Genomic DNA, 14,588 nt, shown 5'->3' on the forward strand with positions numbered 1-14,588 from the left:
TCCTGTGAAGGAGGACTAGTCTCTGGGCCAGTGATGGATCTGCATGTCATGCCCTGTGAAGGAGGACTAGTCTCTGGGCCAGTGATGGATCTGCATGTCATGCCCTGTGAAGGAAGACTAGTCTCTGGGTCAGTGATGGATCTGTATGACATGCCCTGTGAAGGAGGACTAGTATCTTGGCCATTGACTAATCTGTATGACATGTCCTGTGAAGGAGGACTAGTCTCTGGGCCAGTGATGGATCTGCATGTCATGCCCTGTGAAGGAGGTCTAGTCTCTGGGCCAGTGATGGATCTGTATGACATGCCTTGAGAAGGAGGACTAGTATCTGGGCCAGTGACAGATCTGTATGACATGCCCTGTGAAGGGGGACTAGTATCTGGGCCAGTGACAGATCTGTATGACATACCCTGTGAAGGGGGACTAGTATCTGGGCCAGTGATGGCTCTGTATGACATGCCCTGTGGAGGACTAGTATCTGGATCAGTGATGGCTCTGTATGACATGCCCTGTGGAGGACTAGTATCTGGATCAGTGATGGATCTGTATGACATGCCCTGTGGAGGTCTAGTCTCTGGGCCAGTCATGGATCTGTATGACATGTCCTGTGAAGGAGGACTAGTATCTGGGCCAGTGATAGATCTGTATGACATGTCCTATGAAGGAGGACTAGTATCTGGGCCAGTTATAGATCTGTATGACATGACCTGTGAAGGGGGACTAGTATCTGGGCCAGTGACAGATCTGTATGACATGCCCTGTGAAGGAACACTAGTATCTGGGCCAGTGATGGCTCTGTATGACATGCCCTGTGGAGGACTAGTATCTGGATCAGTGATGGCTCTGTATGACATGCCCTGTGGAGGACTAGTATCTGGATCAGTGATGGATCTGTATGACATGCCCTGTGGAGGTCTAGTCTCTGGGCCAGTCATGGATCTGTATGACATGTCCTGTGAAGGAGGACTAGTATCTGGGCCAGTGATAGATCTGTATGACATGTCCTGTGAAGGAGGACTAGTATCTGGGCCAGTTATAGATCTGTATGACATGCCCTGTGAAGGGGGACTAGTATCTGGGCCAGTGACAGATCTGTATGACATGCCCTGTGAAGGAGGACTAGTATCTGGGCCGGTGATGGCTCTGTATGACATGCCCTGTGGAGGACTAGTATCTGGATCAGTGATGGCTCTGTATGACATGCCCTGTGGAGGACTAGTATCTGGATCAGTGATGGATCTGTATGACATGCCCTGTGGAGGTCTAGTCTCTGGGCCAGTCATGGATCTGTATGACATGTCCTGTGTAGGAGGACTAGTATCTAGGCCAGTTATAGATCTGTATGACATACCATGTAAAGAAGGGACCCAAATTATATGGAGTCATATTAACTGTGGCGTGGATTAACCTGGCAGCTAAAAGAAAAATTGTAGCTATACCTCCCTAATATAAACACAGTAAATATTGTACAGTAGTTCTACCTAGGCATTGTTTATGTTTACAGGGTATAACCATACGCATTTCACTTTCGTTCTGTAAACAGATGCTGTTTCTTTCAGTAACACATGCATTGTTGGCAAAATTACGGCTGGTCCTTCTTTGAGAAAGGGCAGCCAGATTTGACGTGTGGCGGGGATAAGATCATCACAGCCCCATCCTGACTATATAAATGTTTCCCGGTTTTGTAAAGTGGAAGTGGAGCCATGATGATGACGCAGTTCAGTGCGATTCAAAATCATCAAGCTGCCCAGACTGCCCACTTTACTTGGGAAGAGCGCAGGCCAGATAGCAGTTAGCTATGTCCACACTCCAACATGATCAAATCTTGCCGTGCATTTTTTGGATTAACTGATTTTGCTTAGTGTGTGTGCCTGTGTGTGCGTGAAGACTACCCAGATCTTCATATATAGCCAGACTGAAGATCTCTGTAATTACTCTGGTGAGGTGTGGCAGAGAGGTAGGCCACCTGAATGTGACCGATAGCTTTATCTTGCCCTTCAGTGCAGAGGTCATCTAAGTGACACCACTACATAGACCCATTGGTGGACACCAGGATAAAAGTCGGTATCTTGTGGCAGATTTTTCTACTTGCCTAATGTAGTTAGTAAATAATTTTACAAAAAGACCCTACCAACACGTGCCAGGAGCGCAGAACTGGTCTATCACTGCAGCCTGCACCTAGACAATTATTTTAATTCTATAAAAGGTCAAGGTAAATTGTTTTTCCTTTGCTGGTAAGTTCTGGAAGTTTAAATGAAAAGCATAGTGTCCCCGCTGGTCCGGTGTTGGCTCAGTAGCAGACAAGCATGGAACCAGTAACCAGTGATATGAAGCTGAGTATCTTGGCACAGAGAGAATGCAGACTAGCAGAGCCACAGGAGAGTCCTTACTGTAACAGCATGTGTATAGCCTGGCCCTAGGGTGCGTGGCAGTGTGTACGTCTTACCTAGGCAGATAGGGATGGGCGTGAAACTGAGCCGGAAAGAATGGTGCCCGTATCCCTGGTAGTGCCAGCATCCAGGAGGGAACAGGGCGTAAAGTAGTGAGTTCTGGCCGCAGCGTGACTCTGCTGTGTCCCAAGCTGATGACCGGCACATGGGCGGGCAGTCCATCATTCCCCACAGGTGCCCGCTTTTCCTCTGTGAGGGGTTCAGAGGGCGAGGCTGGAGAGCCGATAGGTAGTGGAACAACTGAAGTATTGACTGCATTGCGCTGTCTTTCTGCTGATCTTCCGTCCTCCTCCATTGTGGCATGGGTGCAGTCACCTCTGACATCAGTAGGACATATGGCACACCTGAATGGGAAACAAGAGTGCAATGGTCTGCTTAGTAACATGTCGTTTCTTCAGTCCCCCCCCCCTGCCCTGGAGAGTTAAGTTTTGGGATTTCCTATCTGGTTTGCAGGTGTAAACTATTAATTTGTTCTGAAAACTGAAATTCCTGAAATATTATGTGCAGTGTCGTACAGAGCAAAGATACAAAACTGGGTAAAAAAGTAACAACATTGCATATATACATAATAACATGCCTAGGCATAGTTACATGCATATACCTATTTTAACTAAAGCTGGGTACACACCTCAACGATATATCTGCAGATGGTTGTTCAGACACACTGAATAACCATCACTGTCATCTGGCCGAGGGACGCGTTGTGCCCCCCTCTCCGGCGGCCTGTGCAGCATGTGTACGGGCGGCACGATGTGCAGATATATCTGCTGCACAGCCGACGTGATATGTATGTGAACAACGTCTGTATGCACTGGCCAACGCACACATGATATATCAACCAGTGTGTACCCAGCATTAGTTGGTGAACCTAAAGTTGAGTACTGAGTACACACTGAGCAATGTGGCCCTCATTCAGAGGTGCTGGTAAAATGCGAGCAGTCGCTCTGAATGTGGGCGGCCGCTTGTGTTTTGAAGTGCGGCCTCCTGGTCGCTAGCTAAGCTGTGGGTTACCGACCAGGTTGATGGCCGCGATGGTCAAGACCATCGCGACCATCGGGGCTTGCGACGAGACCCTAAGGTTGGGTCTCGGCAACCGCAAGCCCCAGGGAGCTTCCTGCTCTGATCGAGCAGGAAACTCCCCACTGACATCACTGCTAATGTCAGTGCGGCCGCCGACAAAACAGCATTCGTTCCTTAAGGTATGCCTCCGTTTGTGAAACCACCCCCCCTCCCCACCTACTAAACGGGGCGAGCTGTCAATTAACATCGACAGTCGCCCCGTTGGTAGCGAGCCCCGGAGCGAGAGAATTTCTCTCTCGCTCCGGGGCTTGCGTACGCACAGTGCGGCCGCTGCGCGTGCGCAGGGCCTAAACATCGACCCGCTTGCGAGTGCTCAGCGCTTGCGAGTGGGACTGAATAAGGTCCTGTGTCCCCAGTTGATATTTTGGCCCTACGGGTACAGATTAGAATGATGTAATGAACGATCAGTCGCTCCGCATGCGATACCGGCAGATTTGATGTGCCGCACATCAAACCTGACGTGGCATGCGGTCACAGGAGCGCCCATATCAGGCATACACACTCCACGATAAGCACGATTTGTGGTTCCGATTTGGCCAAACCACATCGCTCCAGTACCCAGCTTACGAGGAGAGATAGAACAAATGGAGAGAGGGCCCTGCATGTGACAGCTTACATTTTAATAGGGAGGGAAAAGGGTGTGGGTATTGAGGCGATACGATAGGGTTAAGGAGGCAGGACAGAAAGAACAGAAGAGGCAGGGGTTCGGCAGGCTAGGGTGAGTAGATGAGTTTTGAGGGAGCGCCTTCCATAGGATTGGGGACTAATTCAGTTTAAATCAATACTAGCTGACAACAGGTGCAAGGATGGGGGATCAAGGGAAGGAAAATAATATGAACGAGAATCCTTAACAAGGATATTGTACAAATGCTCCTGCTCTTATATGAAGAGCATCAAAGTGGCAACTCCTTGGAGGGTTTAGAATGTAGCGTCTTCTGAAGTGTGGCAAGGTGGCATATTAGTGCTGACTGGGAAAATTCCGCATATACACCTGGGATGGCGTCTATTTGTGGCTGGTCAGGGTCAGGTGCAAATACCAGATGATGGTGAGTATGGTCACAAACACATGAGAACTGATTGTGATTGGCTGTTTGAGAATGCTCCTTTTGATTGGTCTTTTCTTCGTCACTCGGGCCTAGATGCAAATGTTTGTGATGTGTGCCTGGCGAAAAAGCAGACAGATATGGGACTGGTGCTGGCTGTAACCCATCCTGGTCTCTGCATATGGCAGAAAGGAGGCAATTTTTGCATGTGTTTTTTTTTTTTCATTTTTGCCCTTTTTTTTGGAACCAACTCTACATCATTCACAAAGAGCAAGTGCCACTGAGGCACAGATTGGTGTGAATGATTAAGTATAAAGAAGGTGTATACATCTGTGCTCCAATGCACATCAGAGTGCAGCTTAAGAATGTGACCTACACACGTCACTGAAAATCAAAATGAAAAAAGCAAAATCTCAAGCGCTCCTCCTCATGAAGTAAAGTCACATAAAAGTCTTCAGTCCATAAAAGTCTCAGATGAATATAAAAAGTGTTGACAATGTAAACAAACTTCTCTTTTTCTTCTTTAACGATAATCTTCAAACACACTAGCACAATAAACCCTTCAGTGTTTTACAGCATCTCAAAGAAATCACAAATAACGATCTCTCATTTGTGCAGTATTATCACATTTATTTCCAAAATAATATAAAAAATATAGAATGAATAAAATGGCAGCGTACCATAGGCAACCTTTTTAGAAAGGCACAGTAACACGCATAAGGGGTGATTTATAGCTACCCCAACAAGCAGTTCACCTTTCTGGTGCAGGTTCCTCCTAGACAGCTAGGCAATGGCAGCCCCACAGATCACAGATCAACGCGTTTCAGCTATAAAAGCCTTTATCAAGATAGATCCATGCTGCTAAATCCTGGGTATATATAGGGTTCATGGCTAGTCCCACCCCCCATCATCATACTGGGTGTGGTTACATAAAATTAAAAAGTGTGCTCAAACTCTACATCAAAGACATAGCATTCTTTTAACACACATCCTCTGCTGGAATGAATGTGACGGATATCCGCTGGATGTGTAGATAATAGTAGCGCTTCATGCGTATCAACACTTGGAACGCAAGACGCTTCCGGCGGAAGCGTCTCAGGCATCACTCCACGCTGATTAACTATGCGCGGGCTCCTTGCAGGAAGTTCATTTTTTTACCTATGCGCTCCTTACTATGGAGCGCACGGGTATTACGCCGGAAGTAGCGCACCTGCCCACGTGATGCAACTACCACCCACGTGGTCGTGTGTGCACGGCGTCCTCTGATAATGTGTTAACGGCCGCAATCACGTGACAACAACTTTTAAGGAATGGCATGGCATATTCATGAGAGGGGTATGTGACCAAACTCCCCACCCTTAAATATCCAATTAACGTTGGTTAAGTGTTGCATCTCAACTCGTGGGGAGCTCCGGTCACAGTGAGGGAGCCGGCACTACCCGCACCTCTGGCACCCCCCACCACTCCATTAATAACCACAGGCCAGGGAGGTTCAGGCCATGAGGCCACACCCCTTCCCCAAGACCACGACCTGAGGGCAACATGCAGATTGGGCCGGCCCAGGAGGACGCCGGATGGAGGAGCAGATGCCGGAGCGGGCATTAAGGTAAGTGGAGGGTTTTTGTTTTTTTTTCCGCATAGGTGTGTGTTTGGCGGGGGGGGGGACAGAATACTACTAGGGGCACTGCTGGGGGTACTACTAGGGGCACTGCTGGGGGGACTAGAAGGGGCACTGCTGGGGGGACTACTAGAGGCACTGCTGGGGGGACTACTAGGTGGATTAGGGGCACTGCTGGGGGTACTACTGGGGGGGGACTACTACTGGGGGCACTGCACACTGGTGGGACCACTACTAGGGGACACTGCATAGAGGGGGGTTACTACTTGGGGCACTGCTGGGAGTACTACTGAGGGCACTGCACACTGGTGGGACTACTACTGGGGGACACTTTATAGAGGGGGATTACTACTAGGGGTGCTGTTGGGAGGACTACTGTTGGGGGGACTGCTACTAGAGGCACTGCACTGGTGGGACCACTACTGGGGGCACTGCATAGGGAGGGATTACTGCTGGGGGGGGGACTACTACTAGGGGCACTGCTGGGGGAGGGCTGCTACTGGGGGGATTACTACTGGGGGCACTGCTTGGGGGGAGACTACTACTGGGACCACTACTGGGGGCACTGCATAGGGAGGGTTACTACTGGAGTCAATATATAAGGGGCACTGCATAGGTGGGGGACTACTACTGGGGGCACTGTATAAGGGCATTACTGAGGGCACTGTATTGGGGGCACTTCATGGGGGGAACACTACTCAGGGCACTGCATAGGAGGGACCACTACTGCCGGCACTACTGGGGGCACTGCATAGGGGGGCCATTACTGGGGGTACTGTATAAGGGCTTGTGTAGCTATCAAGGGTGGGGGCAGGGGGGGGGCGTAAGGCTGAAGAAATGCCTAGGGTGCCAAGAAACCTTGCATTGGCCTTGCTGAGACAGATGCTATAATACTGTCTGTGCTGTCGTTTGCATCAGTTCTATGGCGGGTGCAGTTTCTGACCTCGTATGTCAGTGGCTGTGCGTCTGCGGCTTACACTGACACTCCCATAAGGTGGATCGCCCAGCACTTTTCCAAAACATTACTGATATTGTATCAATGTCGACTGCGCCACTGTGCGCACACACTGGGGGACACACACGCAGTTTTTCAGGAATACTCGCACAGTAGCAAAAAGAAAAATCACTCAACTCGTAAATATCAGCTCTGCGTGTGTGTGACGCAAAATCAGGCCCGAGGTGCTAGTTTGGTCATTTGTGACCATATGTAACATCACCTTATACCACGTCAAGCCAACTACATGTGACTTGACACACGGTAAAGTCGCGCTGCTCGTCAGTTTGTAGTTTGCCAGTAAATGTGTGTGTGTGTATATGTGTGTGTGTATGTGTGTGTTTGTGTGTGTGTATATGTATGTGTGTATGTGTGTGTATGTGTGTATGTGTGTATGTGTGTGTGTGTGTGTGTGCGCGCGCCTCAGTGCCTTTCCTGCTCTACACCTGAATAATGGGCCTCACTGCTGGGTTTGTTTGTTTTAGTATCAGATTGAGGAGGTGATGTAGCCAAAAGCAGCCATAAGAGGAAACGTCCTTAAAACGCTTAAAAAATAACTTGTTGTAAAAAATATCTAATTCAGCAATAACATTAATTATATTATCTCATTCATTTAAATTATTTCATGACTTTAAGGGGCCTATTTATCAATTATCGGGTTTTAGATAATTATTATATTTTTGGATTATTATATAAATATACAATAATAATTTGTTGCCGCTTATGGTGGCAATAATAAATTAAGTATTAAAAAACACACCCTTGCGATTCTGGTTTGGAGGCCGGCCGCACTAATGCCCATGCCCAATCATAATTGCCAGGGAGGGTACCTATATATCCCTTTGCCAGTAAATGTCACGGTGTGTAAACTCATAGGCTGCAATGGCTGACGCCATCTGAAGATGTTGTTAGCCACTGGGGTCAGTCTCACAATATAGGCCCTGATTCAGAGCCGGACGCTCTGACCAGAGCGCTCGCTCTGAATCAGGGCCCACCTCCATTAATATGGAGCGTCCTCCTGGACGCTCGTATAGCTGTGGGTCACTACCCACAGCATATACGAGCGTGCAGGATGATGGTCGCGATGGTCTTGACCATCGAAACTGCGAGCAAAAGCCTGCGGTTGAGTTTTTCAACCACAAGGCCAGGAGTGATTTTGGCTCTATCAGAGCCAAAATCACTCCCACTGACATCACTAATGCCACATGTGGCGAATTATTAAATTGCATTATTCTAAATAAATTTTGGTTGTTTAAACCTAAGTGGTGAGTGCTTCCTTCCAGTAACTGTGGATATACTGATATTATTTACTAGACTATATATATATATATATATATATATGAAGATTACGTCAAGAGACACAGCTGACTGCAACGGGGCGGCCAGGAAAACAAAACATAAATCTGTTACTATGTACAGCTTATCCCAGGGGTACATACTCCACCTACATCCACACCAACCATTAATGTAGGGGGATGAAGAATGAAGATCCACTAAAAAGGCCAGAGAATTGGTCACAACAATGTAGAACTACGCAGCATTAGACTAATAACAAGTGCATGTGTGTTGATAACTATAAACAGCAATATGCAAACATTACACATTGCGTAAAAATACATAATATGGCAGAAATAGTGACTGTCAGCATCTACAATGGTATACAGTACTCTACGTGTGTGATGTACAGCTGATTGATCTGTAATGGTATATGTATAGTAAGTGTGTGATGCACAGGAGATTGATCTGTAATGGTATATAGTAAGTGTGTGATACACAGGAGATTGATCTGTAATGGTATATAGTAAGTGTGTGATGCACAGGTGATTGATCTGTAATGGTATATAGTAAGTGTGTGATGCACAGGTGATTGATCTGTAATGGTATATAGTAAGTGTGTGATGCACAGGTGATTGATCTGTAATGGTATATAGTCAGTGTGTGATGCACAGGTGATTGATCTGTAATGGTATATAGTAAGTGTGTGATGCACAGGTGATTGATCTGTAATGGTATATAGTAAGTGTGTGATGCACAGGTGACTGATCTGTAATGGTATATAGTAAGTGTGTGATGCACAGGAGATTCATCTGTAATGGTATATAGTAAGTGTGTGATGCACAGGAGATTCATCTGTAATGGTATATAGTAAGTGTGTGATGCACAGGTGATTGATCTGTAATGGTATATAGTCAGTGTGTGATGCACAGGTGATTGATCTGTAATGGTATATAGTCAGTGTGTGATGCACAGGTGATTGATCTGTAATGGTATATAGTAAGTGTGTGATGCACAGGAGATTCATCTGTAATGGTATATAGTAAGTGTGTGATGCACAGGTGATTGATCTGTAATGGTATATAGTCAGTGTGTGATGCACAGGTGATTGATCTGTAATGGTATATAGTCAGTGTGTGATGCACAGGTGATTGATCTGTAATGGTATATAGTAAGTGTGTGATGCACAGGAGATTCATCTGTAATGGTATATAGTAAGTGTGTGATGCACAGGTGATTGATCTGTAATGGTATATAGTAAGTGTGTGATGCACAGGTAATTGATCTGCAATGGTATATAGTAAGTGTGTGATGTACAGGTAATTGATCTGTAATGGTATATAGCAAGTGTGTGATGCACAGGTGACTGATCTGTAATGGTATAAGTGTGTGATACACAGGTGATTGATCTGTAATGGTATATAGTAAGTGTGTGATGCACAGGTGATTGATCTGTAATGGTATATAGTAAGTGTGTGATGCACAGGTAACTGATCTGTAATGGTATATAGTAAGTGTGTGATGCACAGGTGACTGATCTGTAATGGTATATAGTAAGTGTGTGATGCACAGGTGATTGATCTGTAATGGTATATAGTAAGTGTGTGATGCACAGGTGACTGATCTGTAATGGTATATAGTAAGTGTGTGATGCACAGGTGATTGATCTGTAATGGTATATAGTAAGTGTGTGATGCACAGGTGACTGATCTGTAATGGTATATAGTAAGTGTGTGATGCACAGGTGACTGATCTGTAATGGTATATAGTAAGTGTGTGGTGCACAGGTGATTGATCTGTAATGGTATATAGTAAGTGTGTGATGCACAGGTGACTGATCTGTAATGGTATATAGTAAGTGTGTGATGCACAGGTGACTGATCTGTAATGGTATATAGTAAGTGTGTGATGCACAGGTGACTGATCTGCAATGGTATATAGTAAGTGTGTGATGCACAGGTGACTGATCTGTAATGGTATATAGTAAGTGTGTGGTGCACAGGTGATTGATCTGTAATGGTATATAGTAAGTGTGTGGTGCACAGGTGATTGATCTGTAATGGTATATAGTAAGTGTGTGGTGCACAGGTGATTGATCTGTAATGGTATATAGTAAGTGTGTGGTGCACAGGTGATTGATCTGTAATGGTATATAGTAAGTGTGTGGTGCACAGGTGATTGATCTGTAATGGTATATAGTAAGTGTGTGATGCACAGGAGATTGATTTTCCAATATCATGTAAATCTGAAGCGTGTGTGAAGTGGTTAATTCTCTACACACATTAAACTTCCTCTCTCGCAGTTCTCTTTTCCACTAAGAATAGAATTTAGGAGAGTAACACACGCCGGCATTTTTCTGATATTCTGATATAAATAAATATGTTTCCAGCATATGCAAAAATACAGTGTGCACTACAAGCAAAACGAGAATGTCCTGTATATACAGGATTACAAACACAAATAATATATATATATATATATATATATATATATCACAGATAGATCATCATTACATGCATAAGTAGCTACAGTAAGTAGATATTTAGTAGATAAAACGATATGAGGTAGTTGATATATATTAGATGGATAAATAAGATAGATAGATAGATAGATAGATAGATAGATAGATAGATAGATAGATAGATGGGAGATCATGATTCAGGCAGATAACACGTGGAGACAATACCCACAGACTTACCCGTGTCATACCACACTTGCCAGACAGAAGCTATAGGATCCCCCACTTAATCTGAAGGTATGTGAGAGCCAACTCCATTGTGCCGGATAGGTGGGGTGCCTTCACTGGCAAGTTTCTGATGCTCTAGGCGAATGTTGGTTCATAGTCTATGTAAGACTAAGATCCACTTTGCAAAGGGGAAGGTGGAGTTACTGTACAGTAAGGGGAGGGTAGGTTAGGGGAGTCCAGCGTGTGGGGAGGGGGGATTTCCTTCTCTCCTTGGTCAGAGGAAGTCTGGGCCTACAGATAAGAGACAGGGGTCCGGTCTGTCCAGACTGATAAGAACAATCCTTCGAATCCCGCTCTCCATTCCAGAGTGACTGGGAAATGTCATATATTTGTATTATTATTCATGTATAGCACGTTTTATATGCGGCCATAATTATTTACACATATTTAATCATAACACTAAGAGAACCTACACTCTACACCAATAAATATTCATTTAATCATTTATTCCTTTGAAGTTGAACGTATTCCATAGTGCCATGCACATTGAATGGAAGGATCTATGTATTATGGGTAAACAGAAAAAAATAGAACTTTCTGTGTAGATGGTTATTGTCTTGTTTTATTGTTATACTTTTACATTTATCTAGGACCAAGACATAAATACAATGCATGTACCGGAGAGTGATTTTGGAGCAAGATCTCATGCTGTATGAAAGAATAATGCAGTCACTAAACATGCTCCCAGATAAACTCCAGTGCAGTCTATGTATTTCCTGTGAGACGTGTCCAGATTTAATTGTGTACCCTTCCCCACCCACTCACACACACATACACAAACACACACACACACAAAGTAAAGGCAGCCATTTTGTTGGAGTCCCTCGTGCCCTGGGATGTCAACAGTTTATGGTGAATTGATCAACTGTATTTTGACACAGCCTACAAAATGGCTGACACTGCATACAAACAGCAAATACACTTTAATGGCTCTGCATCTAGTGTCTGACAGAAATATATAGATTACCATGGACTTTTTGACCTTCCATACAAAGAATATGGGTAGCATGGGTCATGAAGTACAAAGTAAGACATAAGGCTGTCCCGCACCAAAAGACCACGGAGGTCATCCTTGTATGACAGGAGTGACATAAACCTCTGGTCTGTCACTGGGCACGCTTGGCAATGCAAAATGGGTTTAGCAGTCCTCAGTTAGAAGGGTGTGGTTAGAGTCTGTGATTTAGCCAATTAGCATAGGTTATGGGGGGGTGGAGTTTGAGCTGGAGATTTATGGGTAAGTTAGACTCCATTCTCCCTCTTTTCTTCTTTGTATGGCCTTATAGTTTTTGTGGAGTTCTTGATAGCTTTAGTTCATTCCTGGGGGGTTGCCCGTGCGGCTGGGGTGGACTTTAGGTCGTCGTCAGTATCACCGGTCCAGGTGGTACAGTACCCCTCACTGGCACGGGGGCCCCCCAAGTTGCAATCCCCGCAGGGTCAGGCAGAAGGTTAACACCCTGCGAGTTGTAGGGAACGAGGGGGCAGTTGGTCCCGAGGTTTGATTGGGCGGGCTGTTCAGGCCCGCTAATTTGTTATTTTTCTTACATTATGTTTGTTATGTCGCTTTGCATAATAGGCCATCCAAGCCCCCGCCACCATTTTTCTCCCTCACATTATTATAAGGTTTAAGAATTTAATAAATAAATAGGTTCGCTTAAATAGTTTACCGTAGTATTAATAAAAAGCTAACCCATTTCACCCAACGCAATGTCTCTGTCTTTATTTTAGTTAAGGCGTTGTGTGATTGTGTTGCTTGAGCGTGTGAGGTGATCTGACCTAGAGCGTTTATGCAACAACTTTAAAATAAGATAGACTGAGGTAGCTGCCTCAGGGTGGAAGTTGTTAGGGACAGCAAAATGGAGGGAAATCATTTGTGTTGCATTATTGGGTTGCACATCGTTGGTAGACCTATTAATGATCAATGTTTGTTCCTTACGATTTAACGTTTTAATGCTGCCACTTCTTAACCATCAAAAGGGGCATATATATCTCTACCTACACATCTATCCAGTAGGACGTATGTCTCCATGCAATGTCCCGGTGTTGCTAAGCAATGATTATAGGTGCGTACACACGGGACGTTTCGCTCCACGAACAAAATCGTCCTGTGTGTCCCTGGCAGGGGCGTGATCAGTGTCGTTACCAACACTGAGCACAAACACTGAACGAAATCAAGAACGATTTAGTTCACTGCCGGGCTCCCTCCCTCATCCCCGACCATGTTCAACCTGACAATATCGTCAGGTTGGACGGGAGGTTCGGGCAGTGAACGTTAACTACCAACTACAAACAGGAGCGTGCATTGGTAGTTATCGTTTATCGTTTTGGTGCAGAAGCTGAATTATTTTTTTGAACGATAACGATATAGTTAACGACCAATCGTTTAAAAATTCGTCCCGTGTGTATACACCTTATGACTTTGATGGCCATTTACAGCAAACAGCAGACCCATCGGGGGAGACGATACAGTGCTCTTATTATAAAGCACTATCTGCAACCTAATTTTATAATGCCACCACAGATACATGCAGGCCTTGTACTTGTGGGCCGACATTGCTTCTTGGGCCTAAAACAAATCATAGTGATTACTTCAAGTTAGTGTCTTCCTGCTGTGATCCTGGAGTGTGTCCCGTGGGACGGACATTGGTCGCAGTGTCTGAGAATTGTCACTTTCCTTACACCAGGCTCTATAGATATCAGACTGTAACGTCTCACGCCAGCTCCTTGAGGTCCATCGTCCTGCATCCCGCACATCTGTTATCAATGCTTTCCATACTTGCTTCTGGGAGATGGGGGGGTGAGTTATGGAGAGAAGGCATAGACATGGCTTGATAACCTCATTGCCTCATCAAGTGGTCTTGGCATGGCGTATGCTAGATACTGAAATGGTTTCCTTCTCATCCCTCATACAAACTAGCACAGACAGTTATACTCGTACATTATAATCCGGACCCATAGCCTTGGCCCAAAACAGACTACCCCTCTTTCATCCGTTTACCAAATTTGTTTCTTAAATATTCCTGTCAGTATAAGAGAACAATGATCAAATTAATTACTAGTAGAATATACATATTTTATATTTTGTTGATACTTACCGCAATTTACTAAGTGGCTAAAAGCTTTGTTTTTCATTGCTCTACATCAGGTTCTCAAACTCTGTCCTCAGGACCACAAACAGTGCATGTTTTCCAGGTCTCCTCACAAAATCGCAAGTGAAATAATTATCTCCACCTGTGAATCTTTTAAAATGTGTCAGTGAGTAATGAATACACCTGTGCACATGCTGGGTGACCTGGAAAACGTGAACTGTGTGGGGTCCTGAGGACCAAGTTTGAGAACCACAGCTCTATATCCTTGTAGTTATCCTAGAGCACAGGTTCTCAAA

The 14,588-nt window shown here is 45.1% G+C and overlaps 1 protein-coding gene across 4 annotated transcripts in view; it reads right to left on the reverse strand.

Annotated features, from left to right (window-relative positions):
• Positions 1–14,342, reverse strand: part of LOC148442996 (protein lyl-1-like) — a 31,555-nt gene extending 17,213 nt beyond the window's left edge. The window contains exons 1-2 of one of the 4 annotated variants that reach the window (XM_088463413.1): positions 14,299–14,342; positions 2,447–2,794 (exon numbers count right to left, since the gene is read on the reverse strand). In XM_088463413.1, the coding sequence (XP_088319539.1) occupies positions 2,447–2,745 (299 nt within the window). In that variant the 5' untranslated portion in view covers positions 2,746–2,794; positions 14,299–14,342. Of the gene's footprint in view, positions 1–2,446; positions 2,795–7,323; positions 7,410–11,158; positions 11,298–13,792; positions 13,824–14,298 lie in introns of those variants that run through there. The other 3 variants (XM_088463411.1, XM_088463410.1, XM_088463412.1) reach the window with 3 other exon arrangements.
• Between the last annotated feature and the right edge of the window lie 246 nt (positions 14,343–14,588).

Source organism: Taudactylus pleione, unplaced genomic scaffold (genome assembly GCF_031769625.1).
Source record: "Taudactylus pleione unplaced genomic scaffold, aTauple2 ptg001362l, whole genome shotgun sequence".
In the NCBI taxonomy this organism is placed as follows: domain Eukaryota; kingdom Metazoa; phylum Chordata; class Amphibia; order Anura; family Myobatrachidae; genus Taudactylus; species Taudactylus pleione.